The 17,680-nt window shown below is 49.1% G+C and overlaps 6 protein-coding genes across 6 annotated transcripts; 3 read left to right on the forward strand and 3 right to left on the reverse strand.

The window, feature by feature from the left end:
- Positions 1–33: 33 nt before the first annotated feature.
- K444DRAFT_711382 (acetyl-CoA synthetase-like protein) lies at positions 34–2,177 on the reverse strand (the record flags this gene model as incomplete). Its single annotated transcript, XM_024888244.1, has 7 exons — positions 34–89; positions 149–550; positions 593–927; positions 991–1,171; positions 1,225–1,638; positions 1,695–1,788; positions 1,857–2,177. The coding sequence occupies 7 exons, from the start codon at positions 2,175–2,177 to the stop codon at positions 34–36; spliced, it is 1,803 nt and encodes a 600-aa protein (XP_024726944.1).
- Positions 2,178–2,966: 789 nt separating this feature from the next.
- Positions 2,967–5,128, reverse strand: K444DRAFT_604476 (FAD/NAD(P)-binding domain-containing protein). Its single transcript, XM_024878814.1, has 6 exons — positions 4,445–5,128; positions 4,228–4,385; positions 4,083–4,178; positions 3,935–4,032; positions 3,483–3,885; positions 2,967–3,430 (listed from the first exon to the last, which is right to left on the reverse strand). Exons 1-6 carry the CDS (start codon positions 5,011–5,013, stop codon positions 3,003–3,005), a joined length of 1,752 nt encoding a protein of 583 aa, XP_024726945.1. The 5' UTR covers positions 5,014–5,128; the 3' UTR covers positions 2,967–3,002.
- A 706-nt stretch (positions 5,129–5,834) lies between these two features.
- K444DRAFT_711386 (general substrate transporter) lies at positions 5,835–7,641 on the forward strand (the record flags this gene model as incomplete). The annotated part of the gene is made up of 5 exons (XM_024888245.1): positions 5,835–5,982; positions 6,061–6,795; positions 6,854–7,125; positions 7,182–7,333; positions 7,384–7,641. 5 exons carry the CDS (start codon positions 5,835–5,837, stop codon positions 7,592–7,594), a joined length of 1,518 nt encoding a protein of 505 aa, XP_024726946.1. The 3' UTR covers positions 7,595–7,641.
- A 350-nt stretch (positions 7,642–7,991) lies between these two features.
- Positions 7,992–9,490, forward strand: K444DRAFT_576738 (uncharacterized protein). The gene is made up of 4 exons (XM_024877546.1): positions 7,992–8,134; positions 8,189–8,587; positions 8,659–8,926; positions 9,022–9,490. Exons 1-4 carry the CDS (start codon positions 8,081–8,083, stop codon positions 9,306–9,308), a joined length of 1,008 nt encoding a protein of 335 aa, XP_024726947.1. The 5' UTR covers positions 7,992–8,080; the 3' UTR covers positions 9,309–9,490.
- Positions 9,172–10,958, reverse strand: K444DRAFT_576739 (Dehydroquinate synthase-like protein). Its single transcript, XM_024877547.1, has 2 exons — positions 10,465–10,958; positions 9,172–10,396 (listed from the first exon to the last, which is right to left on the reverse strand). The coding sequence occupies exons 1-2, from the start codon at positions 10,861–10,863 to the stop codon at positions 9,503–9,505; spliced, it is 1,293 nt and encodes a 430-aa protein (XP_024726948.1). The 5' UTR covers positions 10,864–10,958; the 3' UTR covers positions 9,172–9,502.
- A 588-nt stretch (positions 10,959–11,546) lies between these two features.
- On the forward strand, positions 11,547–13,946 carry K444DRAFT_622275 (uncharacterized protein). The gene has a single exon (XM_024882065.1). The coding sequence runs from the start codon at positions 11,551–11,553 to the stop codon at positions 13,813–13,815; it is 2,265 nt and encodes a 754-aa protein (XP_024726949.1). The 5' UTR covers positions 11,547–11,550; the 3' UTR covers positions 13,816–13,946.
- The last annotated feature ends 3,734 nt before the right edge of the window (positions 13,947–17,680 follow it).

The following is a 17,680-nucleotide window of genomic DNA, read 5'->3' on the forward strand; positions in this document are numbered from 1 at the left end:
AAATGGCTCCCATCTATTCCTGAAACTTGCATCTCATAGCATCTCTCTAGGGCGAGGTTCATCGGTCCCAGCACCTTTTTGTGCCAGCCCTGCAATATTCGAGGTTAGCGACGCCACTGCACGTAGGGAGGGGGAAATGGCCGCTTACTCGCTCCAATCTCTCGAATATCCTTCTTTCGCAATTTCCCATTCGCAGTCTTCGGCCACTCCACAGGGCATCCTTTTTCTATATCCCCAAGCCACCATATCCGTACAGGAACTTTAAACCTTGACAATGCTCCTCGGACCCACTCTCGGACTATCTCATCGTCCGGTCTTGTGCTTCCATCCTCAAGCTCTAAAAAGGCCGCGACAACTTCGCCATATCTTTCATTTGGGATACCAAACACGCATGCCTGTTTAATGGCAGGATGTTCGAATAGCCTCTCTTCAATCTCCATTGGGGCTATGTTTTCACCGCCTCGGATTATGAGATCCTTGATTCGACCCGTAACGACAAGGTACCCGTCCTCATCTAAATAACCTTCGTCGCCAGTGTGCATCCATCGTCCTGGGGCCGAATGGTGAGTTGGCTCAAGTCCGACAGTTTCACTATCCTCAGTGTGATGCTTTATACTGCACCTAGTTCTCTCAACATCTTCGAAATATGAATGCATAACGCTAAACCCACTGACAACGATTTCGCCTCGAGCTCCCCAGGGCAAAATATTACCCGTGTTGGGAGCTACAATCTTCGCAGTCAAGTTCGGCAATAATTTTCCTGCTGTCTTCTGTTTCTTCGAGATGGGATCGTTTGCAGAGGTCATTGTTGCAATTGATGAGAGTTCCGTCATGCCCCAATTTGTGTAAATGTCGCGAATCGGGAATTTTTTGATGACCCTGAGGAGCAAGTCCTCTGGCATTGCCGAGCCAGCCATGAGTCCAAATCTGAACAGAAAAGGGTGAGCATCCATTTCATTCATTGCTCTAATGCGAAACAGGATTTTGTACCTTAGAGACGATCTTTCTGTCTGTGTAAAGTCAGGGTGCGAGAGCTGGTCAATGAACATTGTGGTAACTCCATAGAGACCTGTACACTGGTATTTCTGGACGGCATTCAGAGTCAAAGAAGCATCAAAGTACTCTGATGGCAAAACAGTAGCTGTTCCCTGAACGAGGTTGGCACAGAGACCTGCATCACAATCAGTTAAACATATTTCTGTAGCAAATTATAGGTCCAAATACCAATAATAAGACCAAACGCGTGAAATAGAGGAACAGGTATGACCACCTTGTCCGTCATCCTGATATTCATTTTCATCCCGATATATCTAGCGCAGTTCAACATGCCGTGATGCGTAAGTGCCGCTGCCTTGGGGGAACCAGTGCTTCCCGACGTGAATTGGAGGTTGAGTATATCCGTATCCCTCAGCATCTTCTCGAAGGTCTCCCAATCAATTATTTGCTTCCTTCCCATCTCGAGCAGTCTTTTGAAACTACCGAAAAATGCGGATGAATCCTTGGGTGGGTAGAATCCACTGATATCATGGAGAAGAACTACCATTTTTAGGGACGGAACCACTCGTTGCTCTAGTTGGGCTAGGCAGGGTCGATAGTCATACTTGTATGTCCCGAGAGTGGTAAAAAGCAGTTTCGGTCCTGAAGGCTATTATTAGTGAGCATATTCTATGTAGATTGCGTTAAGGAGGGCTCACTTGTGGTCGATAGAGCAGAAATAATTTCGGCGTGAGAATAGGCATAGTTCAACAACGTAATGATTGCTCCTATCTTTGCACATGCTAAAAGCAGCTGAATAATAGTGTTAGTGTTCTTTGTTGTTAATTGGAGGGGGCATAGAAATAGATAGACATACGTACATAGACGTATTCTGAGCGATTCCCAAGCATCACCGCCACTCGGTCACCTCGTTCTACACCCTGAGAAATCATTCCAGCCGCCAAATCATCGCTGTACTCGTGCAGCTGTGAATACGAGATGACCTCGTTTTGGTGCTGTGAAACGATTGCCATTCTATCTACATGTTTTCGGCTTTGTCTCCGTGTGAGCTCTCCTAAAGTGATATTCATCAGCGGAGGATGCGAGGGACCTCGAATGACTGAGAGACGTCGCGCCTGATTGACCGGCGAGAGGTGATCATTTTTCTGTTTCAAGTTTGGCGGCATCACCAAGGAAGGCATTGAAAGATAGGAAGGGAGATGGAGACGACGGAAAACCCTAGACTTTTTGAGCGCACAATTCGAGAGAAGAAAGACTGGCTTGCTTGCACAAGATTCGAGAAAGTCTACAAATTTCAAGTCACGCCCTGCAAGAAAGCACTAACAGATAACACCCAAGCTTGAACAGCCGAGGACTCATGGAAAGGGAGCAGGTATCAGCAAAGAATTTGTGATAATGCCAAGCTGCAGTATTCAGCAGCAAGCGCTCACTTCTGCAAGGATCAATGATCCGGAGTTTGAATTCCGTTGGAAAACAAGCTCAAATGCAGTAGCTGGGACAGTAAAACCGATACAGCTCGGAAAACACTGTCTTTCTCCATCCAGTCCAGGCCTCAGGTTCGCGGAATTGATCAGCTGGCACCAAAGTGGCTCTTGATGCAGATAACCCCGCACAAAAATGACAGCGAAAGCAAGAGCGGCTCGCGAAGTCGGATAGTCAGGTGGCGTATGGTCTTGTGCTAAGTTATTCGTGCTGGAGGAAGTGTTGTCAAGTCGCGTCCGTCGCGAAAAGCGGTCCGCAAATTCGCGGGGCCTCGCAGGGACGGAATGTCCAAAAGTGTTGTACTAGAAGGTGGAGAAGCGTCCACTAGCTTGTTAAATAAAAGTGGGATTAAGGTGGACATAGACGAAGAGACAACAGTCGGCGTATGGTGGGGCTTGAAGCAAAGCTCGCAAGTGACCGATTCCTGACGGGAGAAGTGAAATCCATGCGATGTCACCGTGTACCAACTGCTGCTTCGGCAAAGAAATGGCCATTTAAATGCTTTGGAAAGCTATCTACTTCGTCTAGATAAGAACAAACGGGTCATCGAAATACCAGACAGGATCTCCATCAACATTCAGCTCACACTGAGTGTAGCCGTTCCCCATAAACTGGAATCTGTTTTTGCTGCGATAGGTGATATCGTAATCTTCATATCTCACATTTTTCAGCATCTCAAAATAATGCAGTCGACTGCCAGGATAAATTGCTGTGACGGGGCCGTGTTGCTTGCCCATCTTGAACCACGATCTGCACGGTGACGACCAGACAAGTCGCTTCATCAACTCATGTGTGTGTTGGTAGAGTTCCTCAGCAGCGGCCATCTTTGGGGCAAAAGCTTTGATGTTCTCGGTTTGCATCTTTTCCACCATCTGGAAGAGATATCGCGTGTGCCATTCCAATATCGGCAGGAGGGAGCTGTGACTCGCAGGCCCGTTGGGGCCGATAAACACTATCATGGTCAATCTCAGGGGTTAGGAGCTTAAGCGAGGTGTTGAACTTACAAAACATGTTTGGGAAGTTGGGAGCGGTGATGCTCAGGTACGCTTTAGGGTTCTCTCCAAATTGTTCCTTGATATTTGCTCCATCGCGGCCAGTCACCTCGAAGCGAGGCGTGAACGAAACATCGAAGCCAGTAGCACAGACTACCACATCTACCTTGTGCTCGGTACCTGAATCATCCACCAGCCCATCTTTCGTGAATTTCACAACTGATTCCGTCACAACTTGGACATTATCTTTCTTCAATGATTGTAGATATCCCGAGCCCGGAGTCATTCTTCGGCAGCCAAGGTCAAATCCAGGAATTATTTTCTTGGTGAGAAATGAATCGTTATCGAGGTGCTCCCGCATGATATCTGCAACTAGATCTCTGGATGCCTTTTGATCTTTGCTCGTTCTGTGCATCTATAACTCATCCGTTAGTTGTTTTCACGCGAACGGGAGAAATACATACCAGAGTAAAGCGCTTGTTGAGCTCGCCTTCGATATCCCTGCAATACTTGGCCAGCCTCGCGGGATCCTTCCTGAATTCTTCCAACTGTTCATCCGTGTCTGGCGTACTTGGTTAACACAGCTGGGTAAGAGGGAAGCAGCGCACATACACTTGAAGTTAGTCCCCCCTGGGCCGGCATACTTTGCACCAAATCCGGTCGTGATCCACACAGATGATCTTAGGAAGGGTATCAATTTTCCAACCACTGCCCACGTAAGCTTGCGCCGGCTTTTCAGATAAAGTACCGCAAATACCGGGTTGAATATTTGGAATTATTTGCACTGCAGAAGAACCACCTCCGATGACAGCTACGGTCTTCCCACTCAAGTCATAGTTGCCATCCCAAGCCGCACTGTGCATGAGCTTTCCACCAAACTCTTTGATGCCTGGGATGTTCGGATATTTGTAGGTGCTATTTGGGGAATTATCAGTGATCTAGTTGAGCAAGCTTCAACAAGGGAAGGCACATACTTGAGTACCCCAGATCCATTAACCAGAATCTCACATTCGTCCTCAAACTGACTGCCATCTGCAGCTATGACGATGAGTCGCCACATCCCAGCGTCTTCATCCCACCGCGCTGATTGAACCTTGGTGTTGAACTTGACGTATTTCTCTAGGTCATACTTCGTCGACACATGCTTGAAGTATCTCCAGATTTCCTCAGACGAAGAGTAGAAATGGCTCCAATTTGGATTCTTCTCCCAAGTGAACTGATAGCTATGACTTGGGATGTCACAAGTGCAGCCCGGATACCGGTTCTCAAGCCAGGTTCCTCCGATGTCATGGTTCTTCTCATAGATCCGGAGCTCGACATTCTCGAGGAGGCGCTCCGCTTTGTATGCGATCTGCAGCCCGGCGGCTCCAGCGCCAACACAGATCATACGAATGTGTCTTTTCGCATGTAAGGGCTGCTCTGTGATACGATAGCCGTCGAAATCTTGATTGTACCACTGGTTCTCGTGGCGAGCGTCGCTGGCCGGAATGGGAGCATCTCGATCGGGTCCTGAAGAGATCGTTATGATTCGTGCCGGAGCCATGACTTCTGACTTTGGTTGTAGGCAAAGGGGGGGTAAGAGTGAACAAAAAGCAAGACGCAATGATCTTCAGGTCTTTGGTGAAGGGACAATATGTTGCACTGTTGCACGAAGCAAGTAACGAGGTATTTAGTCCAAGTTACTCCTGTCGGGTATCGAGAGTAATGGACGATCGAAAGAGCAGGCGCGTCCTAGAATCTCCTCGCAGCCAGCCTCGGCAGCAAAGCTCCCAATTGCCAACTTGCGAAGTTGCCATGTACGGACATACCCCAGTTCCGCACTGGCGAACGTGCGGGGTGGTGTGGTCCGGCAAGCCAGAAGACGGAACACGGCAGAGTTGTGAACTGGTGGGGTTTGGCTAGGACGGCAATAGTGTTCGCTATTGCTTAACTCCGAGCATTTTTATACCTAGACCGTACTCGTACACTGATGGTCCGCTCGGGGCTCGTCGGGTCGCGTCTATCGCATACCTCGCGAGTCTCTCTGCTGCATCTCGTCAATCCAAACTACTAGCTAGACCTTGGAAAGACGAAATGGGCCCCCAATTAGCGTCCCCCGCTGCAAACCCTCCAGCAGCTTTGCATTCCCCAGGAAGTACCCCAGATGCTACCCCGTCCTTCATCTTTTGGTGGCGTTTTGGCGTTCCGTTGGCGACGGTGGCCTCCAAGACAGGTGGGCCCAATTCTTGATACAAGTAATGATCCTCGAGTCGTTGGTTAAGTGTTCAAGGTATTGCATTCACACTCAATCAAAGTCAGCTTGTGCTTCAGGTTTATCTTCTCATACCACAAATTCTCTTCGGTTATTCAGAATCATAATTCACGATGGCGGAGAAGAGCATTTCAGCCGATGTTCATATAGAACATGTCCATAAGAGGCAGTTCAAGCATTACAATATCATGGTGATAGCAGCCATGTGCTTTGCATCGATGGGCATGGGCTACAGCGCCAGTATCATTGGAACCACCTTAGGTATTCTCATTGTTTCTCGATTTCCTTTCTCTCCATACGCTTTCGACGCTTGGTCTTGATCAAACTAATACTAGACAGCACAACCTTCTTTCCTTGCATACTTCCACCTTGATACTCGAAAGGATGCGCTTTCTTTGATATCCACCATGAACGGATTGTTCCAAGCGGGCGCGTTTTTCGGCTCGCTTGGTATCAACGTTGTCGGCGACAGATTTGGCAGAAAGATGTCCATCATCATCCCATCTCTTCTAGTCCTGGTATCTGGAGCTTGTCTAGCCGGATCCGTCAATGTCGGCATGTTTATCGCCTTCCGATTCTTCTCTGGAATGGGCTCTTGGTGGCTCCTAGGATCGGTTCCAGTCTGGATGTCCGAGGTGGCTCCGCCCAAAAACCGAGGCGTGCTTGTAGACTGCCACAGTGCTGCATTGCTTTTTGGCTATTGTGCAGCATCCTGGATCGGAGCAGGGTTCTACTTCTATCACCCTGTTGCGAACAATCAGTGGCGGGCTCCGCTCGGATTCCAATGCTTGCCGGTATTCATTGTGCTCTGCTTCATGCATTGGCTTCCGGAGTCTCCCCGATGGCTGCTTCAGAATGATCGGACCGAAGAAGCTGAACGTATACTTCTCAAGCTCCACGACCCCGACGAGGCTGCACTCGAGCTACAGCAGATCAGAAACCAGATTGCAGTAGACAATACTCTCGAAAACAGCTGGATGTCTCTAGTGACGAAGCGGTCATATAGGAAACGCACCTTTATTACGCTTGGCCTTAGCGTTGGGATTCAGATGACCGGGGTTCTGGTGATCAATAGTAAGTGAACGCTAGAACATCCACAACTCCTCCGACGAGTCAAATTAACAAATTCCAGATTATGGCCCGACCATTTATGCAAGTCTAGGTTTAAGCACAAGCCAACAACTTTTGTACCAAGGTGGTTTCAATACACTTGGTTTTGGCTGTGGAATTTTGGCCCTCCTAGTGGTCGATAGATTTTCCAGACCCACGCTCATTGCCGGAGGTACCGCCATTGTTCTTGCAACCTTGGTCGCAGAAGCCGCTCTGGTAGCTTCGTACCCGCCAGTTCCTGGCCAGAGCCAAGCTGGCCTCAAGGGCGCTCTGGCGATGATTTATCTCTATATCGTAAGTCTTCGCTGGAGGGACACTAAATTTGCTCTAATGAGGCTAAAACTTTGTAGGTTTTCGCAGAATTTCTCCTTGATGGCACCCAATACATCTACTTCAGTGAGGTGTGGCCCAACCACCTTCGTGCCAAGGGAATGACAATTGCGATGGCAACAATCGCATTAGTGAACATAATGTGGCTCCAAGTGGCTCCTACTGCTTTCGCGTAAGTGCAGTATCGTACTTTAAATTCTTACCCGTGCTAAGTGTTTGCAGAAATATCGGCTGGAAATTCTACTTGTGCTTCATCATTCCTGGATATATATTTGCAGTATGTGCATGGATCTTCTTCCCTGATACTAGACACCTAGCTCTTGAGGAAATTGCCGCGATCTTTGGCGATGCGGATGAGATCTATCATGTACAGGACGTCACCAAGCTCTCGCTTGAGATGAATGGGAAGTCGGAGCACCAAGATGATGTGTAAGGCGTGAGAATAGGAGATGAATGGAATCGGCCAAGCCAAATGGGCTCTACACCTGAAGAATTCTTAGCTGTATGGCAATAGTACATGCAAACGTTGTGCAGTATGCGACAAGTTATTCTCATGAAATACAATTTCACTGCTGAATCTCACGTGATTCATGCTCCATATGAGTGAAAAGAGTCCAGATTGAGTAATGAGTTATTGAAATCATATGTCTTGCAAGTTGATGCCACTTTCGGCCACTACTGAGTCTCATAACGTTGGTCCTCGGACCTGTTTACTGACCCCCTTTTCAGCTCGGTTATCTCGGCAAACAAGGAGTGAGCGGTGCGGGGTACGAACCCCACCGCGATCCAGCGCTATACGGTATACCTCGTAGACGTAACTGCATTTCCAGCACGAAAAAAAGCTTCAAATACGAGATGACTTTCAAACCATCCAAAGCCATTATACTAGTCAAAATCTCATCCACAGCCACCAACCATCATGGATCGCGCTTCTCGACTCGCTCTCGCAAATCAAAACCCAGAACTCATCAGAGTGCCACCTCATTCTCAGACAAACACTTCCTTCCACTCAGCTAACCACCCTCAGGTCCTACAAGAATCACCCCCCGCCCGTAGTCTTGACAGTGCCCCCTCCATCCAAGCCCTTCGCACCCACCTCGCATCCCTAAAACGCAATCTCACTCTATCCAGCTCCCCCAGTACCACCACCCCTTCCTACACCGAAACTGACCAACAAATCCCCGTGCGTGACAACAGTACCATCACCACCCGGATCCACCGTCCCGTCCCCCCTCCTCCAGAAGGCAGCCCCGGATTGGTGCTTTTTCACGGCGGCGGATTTTGTTTAGGGGATTGCGACAATGAGGTTGCTTTGTGTAGACGCTGGACGGAACTAGGGGGCGTGGCGATTAATGTTGCGTACAGGCTTGCGCCTGAATGGAGGTTTCCGACGGCTGTGGAGGATGCAGAGGATTCTTTGCTTTGGGTAAGTCCCTTGCGTTTCTTTCTCAATATCCATGCCAGTTATAGGTGATTTGTTAACGGTGCTTGCTTTAGACGAGCGCCCACGTCAAGGAACTTGGGATTAACCCCCAGCAAGGCTTCATAATCGGTGGCATAAGCGCGGGAGCGAACCTCGCTGCCGTAGTGGCACATCTATACCGCGACGAGAAGCGCACACCACAGCTCACGGGACAGTACTTGTGTATTCCCACAACTTGCGATCCCGTTGCATTGCCCGAGAAATACAAAGATGTTTATCTCAGTCGTGAGCAGAACAAGGACGCGCTGGTTCTGAACCAGAAGAGCATCGATATGTTTGAAGGTAAGTTATGGCTAATCCGGCGGATATACACCCAAGGAGTGAACTGTAATCTTTATTTGTGAGAGGGAACTAACGCTAACGATGGCCCGCGAAAGGACACTACAACCCCAATCCCCACTCCCACCTTCGCTCCCCTCTACTTTTCCCCTCGCACGCAGAGCTACCGCCAGCCTATGTCCAAGTCTGTGGCGCAGACCCTCTGCGAGATGAAGGCTTGATCTACGAGCAGGTTCTGCGGGAGGAGGGGGTAAAAACGAGGCTGGACGTGTTTCCTGGCTTGCCACATGGGTTTTGGAGTTGGTTTCCAAAGGCCGACTTTAGCAAAGACTTTCAGAGGAAGACTGTGGCGGGGTTGAAGTGGTTGCTGGGGCGGGATGAGTAGATGGAGATGGAGGTAAATGGGAGGGGAAACTTGTGCGAGTGATGTCACATCTGGCTGTCAGGGGGTGGGCTCGCCTAACTCCGGCACAACACTTTGAAGTAGTAGCCTTTCAACAATAATTCAACGTCGTGTAATTAAGCGTGTTTAGATATATATTTGGCTTGATTGATCAATATATACTCACTCATCATAAACTAACCGACGACCATCTCCAAGATACTCTTTACTTGCGCCGCATCCATCAAGGGGATCGGATTCGTTGGTGCCCAAAAGTCATCCAGCGTCCTCTTCGATAGCTTTTCAATCTGATCCGCTCCAATATCGACCTCTTTCAAAGTTCGCGGTAATCCGAGTGTCCGAATAATCACATCAAGCAGATCTCCGAGATCTGCCTTGTCTTGCGACAACCCGACTTTCTTGAATAGCTCAGCTGCCCTGGGTTCCGTCCACAGAATGCTCCGGACCTTGTCTTGCTTCTCCTGAACGTCCGGGTTGTTTCTGCCATGTTCTAGATTCCACTTCATCACAGCAGGACACATGATACACGACGTAACACCATGCCCGACTCCCATCGGACCTAGCTGATGTCCGATAGCATGACTACCACCCATGGGAATCCCAGCTCTAACATTCTTCATTGCAAGCCTCACTCCCATCTGACAGTGATGCCTCGCCTCGACACTCTTCTCATCTTGCTTCGTTATTAAGAGCCAAGGAACCAGAAGCCTTAGCCCCGCTTCGGCATCCTGGTCTGACTCTGGCGTTGCCTCGAGAGAGCACAGCGCCTCGACGCAGTGGTCGATACTCCTGACGCCGGTGCTGAGCCAATGGAACCAAGGGGTTCCCAAACAGAGCTCCGGGTCCAAGATGATTAAGCGCACGCCCATCCCGTTCTGCAGAAATCCTTGCTTGTGCTTTGTCGTAATGTCGTCCGTCCCTCCGGCCAGCGAAAAGTACTCTCCTCCGGACAAGGACGTCGGGATGCAGATGAGAGGGATTGTAGGAGGTTTCACACCCGTTTTGGGCGTCTTGGCTTCGATAGAGTACCCGGCCAGATCTTTGGGGTCGGTTATGTTATTCGCAAGAGCCTACTCAGTCAGTTCAGTCAGTTCAGATATGTTCTAGAGAGAGAGAGCAGAGGTAAGCGTCTTCTCACCAGAACAACGATCTTTGCGCCATCGGTTAAACTCCCTGCCCCTAAAGTCACAATACAATCTGCATTTCCAGCCCGTGCTTCGCTTGCAATCTCAATGATCTGGGTCCACGGCGTATGAGGACGCATCCCCTTCTTCACGCCTACTATTTCCACCTCCTTCTCTTTCAATGCTTCGATCAGCAGGTCCAAACGATCGGTCTCCCGTGACAGCGTTCCGGAGGCGATGATATAGACACGAGAGCATTTGAAGGTTTCGGTAACGTGCTTTGCGCAGGCTTCTCTGTAAGGGAGTCCGTAGGAGAAGTAGGGGGATACCAACGAGCTCGTTTCTGCCGTCCCAGATACTTTGCTGGATGGAGGTTCGTCGAAAGCTGCTTTGTAGGTTTCTGTAGAGGACATTTTGTTGTGTTGTCAGTTTCCTTATGTTGGTTGTGCTCGGGGAGGCGAAGGTGGACGTCTGAGTCAAAAATTACACGGACAGAGAAGATTATTAGGGAGGTTTAGAGAAGGTGGGGAGGATTGGAGAAGATTTCCCTACTCCCCCACCACCAAAGGTGGCTAATGGATCAGACTTACCAGGGACTCTTTTCACAGCTAGAGTTGCTCAGCTCAAGGCAGAATCTTGCCGAGGGTGGCGTCTCCCCACTCTTGGTGAGTACTGGAACCGCGATCACAATGCTAAGCGCCTAAGACTGTACCATGGACTTGGACCTGGAAATGGCGGCACGACCTCAACATCGTACTCACGATGGCCAAATGTTAGGTCAGACGCGGGGCGGCCTTGCGGGGAAGTGGGGAGCTACAAGCATGTTCCCAGCATATTTGGAACCCCGCACTTGCACCCGACCCATCCGAGAACATACGCTTTTCATCCTCATTCACATTGCGTCGGCAGTATCGTCTTTCGTGTATATGTGCGAGGGGTAGTCCCCCGCAACTGACCAAGGTCCCGATGACAAAACTCTCCCCCCACGCGAGGCGATGATTGCGATGATGGACCCAGAAATGCCAGTATCTCGGTCTTCAGATGGCCCCGACCGTCCAAGGAAGGGACGCTCAGCACCGCGCAGCCGCAATGGGTGCTTGATGTGCAAACAGAGGCGGGTGAGATGCGACGAACGCCGTCCAGTTTGTGGTCACTGTACACGTCTTGAACTGGAATGCATCTTCCGAAAACGGGCAGGTCGCAGCCGGACAACTTCGACACTTGGATCCATCGATCCACAAAGCCATCAACTATCCATAGATGGCGATTTCAATGGAGCTAGGGAGGTGATAGCAACACCTAACCCTTCTCCTGTAGGCGAAGCTGTTTATGGTCTCGAAAGGGAAAGGGCCAGAGACGAGCCCCTGACTGCTAGCCGAGAACAGCAGCACATTGCCCACGCCTTCCCTTTGAATGGATCTCTGCGACATTCCTTCACGACAAGTCCTCAGTTACTTAGACCCGCCTCTACTAACAATGTCCTGAACTCGAATCTTGCCTCGAGGACATACCCCAGAGACCCGTGTGAGGCATATTATGGCTGGCAAACACCCACCGCCCCCGAAGATAACTACGACTTCTCCTTAGATCGCACTTTCGATCCTCCAAACGGGCAAGACTCGTTGGGAACTTTCACTTTTTCCGATATCCAATCAACTGCTACGAACTGGAGTCAAGACTTCAACGCCAACCCGTCCCTGCAGGCACCCCGAGACGAGAATGGCGTTGTTCAAGCAGCTGCTCAAATTGAATGGCCACTCTCAGTCGGCAGCCTTCTTGAAACAAGTCTTTCCCAAAAACGTCCGGAGTCCTCACTAGCGAATTTTCGAATAGAAAGCAATGATATTGATTTCAGTCCAGGCTCGGATTACATGAAGAGTCAACGTTCGAACTTCTTGCTCAGCTATTTCCGAAAGATTACTCAGCCGCCTGCCTCAATACTCATCACCGGGGTCAGGAAATGGCGTCGACTGCAGAAACACTTCACGAAGCTGAGCCACCAGCACCGCGTAGTAGCGAGCGCGCTGTTTGCCATAATTGAGCTTCTCGCCAAAGATGACCAATCAGTCAGTCGAGCAGATACAATCGGCAGTTTGAAGTCGATGGGTCCCGCCTTAAAGTTACACGAGGCTGCTAGGAAAGAAGTTGAGGTGATGATGTCCAAAGAATGGCAAAAGGCATCATCGGCTCGAGACGCGCTCTTGGCGTCGATCTTTCTCCTGGCATGGTTTGAAGTCGTGAGAGATCAGGTACATGATCAAAAGCTATTTCCGGGAGAGTTGGCAGAGAAAATCATCACCAGTAGTGGACCGTGGAACCGCTACTCGAGGCAACTACTGCAATGGCTCAACACTCTGGATAGCAAAGCTTCTCACTTGGGAGGCCAGCATCTCCTTTCACAGAGAGCTTTGCAGGTGGTCTCAGAACACCACACCCAGATTAATGCCGACGACAGCAGCGACGAGAAGCCTTCCGATGACGAGCGAACCAACAACTCGGTCTTTACGCCACAAGATCAGAACTCTTCTCCCTCCACAACAGACCTCAGCAGCGGTTCACCTCAATCCTCAACCGCCACCTCATCCTTGGTCCCCAGCACCAACAACGGTCTCAGAAGCCTCCGCCAAATGAAAACAGTGCTCCTGAATACCGTCCTCCAGCCCGCACTCGACTGGTACCAAAGCACGCAAGCCTACTGCCGCCACATCAGTTCCCACGACCGACACCACCGCTCCCGCTTTACCGTAAAAGACGAATACGAGGTCGTGATCGCGTGCAAGCAACTCGAACTCTCACTTCTTCACCTCTGGCGACAGCGTCCACAAATCATCCGCCTCTCGTCCACTCAGCTCCGCGAAATCGTATGCGCTGATGTAGCTTCGAGACTTGAAGCGATATTTAGTTTGTATATGGCGAGTTTTTGGGTCTTATTCGTGTACTTGCATCGGGTTGTGTGGTGGCATCTTCCGCATTCCGAGGCGGCGGAGCACGCGCTGCAGGAGACTTGGAGGCATTTGCAGCGCAGCTTCGGCGAGGTGGTTGAAGGCGGAGGGGAGAAGAAGGTTGTTCATCCTGCGCTGCTGTGGCCGTTGTTTATGTTTGGTTCCGAGTGTGAGGATGCGGAGAGGAGGAAATGGGCGGTGGAGCAGCTATTGGCGTTGGGGAATGCGAGTGCGATTGTGGGCTATGATGAGGAAGGTGAGTCATTGCCACCGTTTCGGCTGAGTTTGGGAGCGACGAGGAATGCGAAGAGGGCGGCGGTGCTGTTGGAGGAGTTGATTGAGAGGCAGAGTGCGAGGAAATGTAGGGTCGATGATAAAGAGCTCTCTATGGAGTTGTTTGGGTGTCATTTCTCTATTATCTAGCTTTTGGGAGAGGGTTGCGATCATGTCTCAGCTGGGGAACCTTCAGAAAAGGGGGCTCGCTTAAGGAGTGCGCGCTTAAGCGAGCCATACAGAACATCAGTTGAATTCAGGCTGCCCTAGTCTAAGCACAATCAACAACCTTTCATAAATATGCTAAGCCGGAATTGCGGGATCGATATAAACTACTAGGACAGCACCCTACGCGCACTTGAGGAGGGAATATCTTGGTTTTTGGACCCGGTCTCAAGTGAGAGAAGTGAGAGAGAACATCAAAAGAAGCATCCCGAGGCAGAGTAGACAATACGATTCTAGCAATACATTCTCTTACGCCGGTGGGGGCGGGCTGCGATCTCCCATCCTTGCTTGTCTTTGAGTCCTGACTATGCGGCTGATGTGGTGCTTGGCTCTACGCTTGGCAATGGCTGCAATTTGTTGTAACTCCAAGCAGTTTTCTCAAGCCCGACCATGGCCATACAGCCTCGGTATCTTGACGGATCGAAAGTTCACAGTAGCGTCACTGGTACAAACTTCCTGAAATTTGTAGAGACTGTACATTGTTCCTTCCTTTCCCAACTTAATATATTCACATCCGAGGCCATGACAATACCTATTGAGGGGACGGGATTTCACTCTGCTTTAAGACACTCCAAGTAACTTCCGGCCAGAATCCAAATAGTATGAATCTTATTTTTTTGTTCCCAATCGAGGTAAATTTTGTCTGCTTCCTTTTCGTCACGAGTAAGAAAGCCAAGTAACCCTGTGACACACGGTTTGAGTGTCACATCAATTCTTTCATAGGCCAGCACTTTGCAAACACAGTAGGGGTCTAGCCTTGCAGATTGTATTCATACATAAGGAAGCCGCATTTCTCTACCGGCTCTTCTTTTATTCTGTTAGTTCTACACAGATATCCACAATGGGTCGACTTGCCACGCTCAACAATGCTCTCCTCCGCAACAGCATGACTCCTGTACAATTCAAAATTGGTGAATCCTCCTCCCGAAATGGCGGCTTTGAAATTTTTGTCACAGAGCATATCCCAGCTGCCGAGAATTTATTCTGCAGGAAACAAATGGCCTGCTAAACACCTGCGATAATTGCTTCGCGTCCTTAGGGGAGTAAGGGTCGGCCCTAAAGGTCGTATAAGAGTTCCTGCAGATCCAGAGTAGAATCTCGTCAGATGCAGTGGCTGCAAAGTTGTGAAAGATTGTTCAAAGGTAAGTGGCAGGCTTGCTTATCCTGGCTGAGGTGTGTCTTGACCCACCTTCTATAATATCGAAGTTAATCAACGCTGTCACACTTGCCAAAAGGATGCGTGGAAGCACCACCACCCAGCCGAATGCAAAATCCTTGACGAGTAAAAAGCTCCAATGAATTTCTCCGAGCTAATATCCGCTTACTCCTGAATCGACGCGCTGGCATTATTGGTGAGGGGGAATGGTCTGGTTTTATCAGCTTACAGGCACAAATGGAGGAATAAGTCGAGGAAGGCGATCGACTGGAAAGGGTGGTGTCTGAAACTGAGAGTTGAAAGACTGGAATGAATCGGTTGCGTTGTTGAAGGAAACATATTGCTGCGTTTATCAAGTTATCAGCTGTATAGCTTTAGACTGATAGAATTCTAGGTAAAGCTCAATCACATAGCCATCCACTCTCTGGGGCAGGAGTATCTTGGAGTCGACTTTGATCTTCTCCAATCCTTGATTAACAATTCTTGCAAGCCTAATGTACGCTACTTTTTCGAAGGTTCTGAGATTCGAGTTCGGTCATTGAGGCCGATCTCTGCGGGAGACGAGATCACAATATCGTCCGTCAATGGCAATGACGGAAAACACGTGAGACAAGGTCTACTGAAGTCTTTGTGGTTCTGCGGCCGTCGTTGTAGGTAGTCCTCGAGTTTGTTCCCGTGTTCTTGTTTTGTGTTTGGATAACACAGAAAATTAAATCTTTAACTTGCAGGCGTAAGGTGTTTAAGTGGAGGGAATGGAAGCGATTCTCGCACTCTACATGAAAGCTACACAGCAGAATCTATGCGCGAAATGTAGGCCTGGTTTCCTTGTTTGAATTCCGTTATCCAGAGAGAACCGAGTTGGCGATGTTGAAAATTTGTATTCGTTGGCAAAGGCTGGCCAGCTTTTATGCAACGTTTCCCATCCCTACATAGCAATCTCGCGATAGGCTATCATTCAAAGCAAAGCCACGCTCGAGAGGCTCTCTATTTACTCCATTTCTTTTTTTGTGAGCGACCATGTGTAGTGCCCTAGCCGGGTTTACCTTGCACGTATATGTAACCTGTTTTTGCTCACCATTTCCTTACACAAACTCGCCAAGGATAGCTCCTCTACTGTGCCTGAATTGTCTATACAGAACTTTGAGACAATGATGGTATATAAAATATTGCATGACGAAAGCTACGAAAGGCGCTCAGCAAGATGTGGGAAGCTCTCAATGCACAATTGGTAGGGGAGGCTACATTTGCTGGTGATCCAAAGACCGCTCTCATTTTGATGAGCAGCCAACAGTTCCAGGAAACATATGAGAAACATTTGGAGAAATTGTTAGCCTGGGCTGGGATTGACGTATCTTATGCGAGGGCGTTGATTGATTGAAGTCAGGATTGCACGCGGTGTGGTGTTACTTACAAAGTAGTATCAAAGTCTTCAGTTTAATTTACCTTGTAAACTACGCTCTTCAGGCAATTAGCAAACTTTAGGTCGGGAAAGGTATACTACATATCCTCCCCCATACCCCCTTCAACAATCAGGCACGAGAATGGAACAGAACCATACTCTCAGCTCGCCTCAGTTCCTTACTTCCGAATCAATTCACCACTTAAACCTTAAAGGGTGGGCCGCTTTAGTCGCGACGTTAAGTTCGACTATTACTTCACAACTAATAGGATAGACTCTCTAAAAGTCACAAAAGCCATACTTTGGTTCCTTTTCGTTTCACCCAAGCCTACCGTATTAAAAAAAAACTTCAGTGAGAGGATATCTATTACTCACCGCTCTAATCTGGCAAACGCAATGGCCTGCATAACTCGGTCCCAGATAGAGTCTTTGTAGTACGTCCCTTCCATTTGAGATTAACTTTGTAGTCCTCGTATTCGTATTCGTAACTTTGCCTGCAACTTTTGGAACGGCCACAATGTGTCATCCTGCCCCCCCCACCCTCCCCCCAACTACTCCTTTCCACTCTCTATTTCTCGAACGTGACCTTACCGGAAAACACTCTACAAGGGGTGCACCAGAACACACGCTCTGGGTCCCAGCCCTTCACCAACCTCCATCCGCTGCTACATACTTTGCAGTATCTTTGTTGCACATATCAGCCAAGCTTCGAATTCCCTAGTTTTCGCGCCCCTTTACCCAACCTCTTGCCGGAGAGACAGGGCAGGGCTCATCAGCGGCCAAGTAATGTTGTTCTATATCACGTGACCCACTTTCTCAAGAGAAATGATAAGGTACAAAAGACCACAGGCAAAGATAAAGGGGAAGATGTCAACTATTCCATACGGATTGCGTATCTTAAGGGACATCCGCGCTCATTCAAAGATGTCTAATCTTCTAAGTGTGGAGGATGATCCGAGGATCGGAAAAAGGTGATTTGATGTGTGATTTAAGCTTATTTGGTAGCACTGCAATTTTAGCGTCTACGAAGGCGAAAACACCCTTGCATGCAAGTTCCACCCTCCAACCCAAATCCCGAGCTAACTTTGGCGGGATAGAGGAAAAGGAAGGGGAAGAGAGGGAGGATCCGAGTCACGTGCAGATCGACAGGCACGTTACCTGCTCCAACCTTGGTAAATTACTTACGTTCCAAGGAACAGGTGGAGCAATAAGCTTATCGGGTCACCTTCTCACTC

Source organism: Hyaloscypha bicolor (genome assembly GCF_002865645.1).
Source record: "Hyaloscypha bicolor E unplaced genomic scaffold K444scaffold_184, whole genome shotgun sequence".
NCBI classification, from domain to species: domain Eukaryota; kingdom Fungi; phylum Ascomycota; class Leotiomycetes; order Helotiales; family Hyaloscyphaceae; genus Hyaloscypha; species Hyaloscypha bicolor.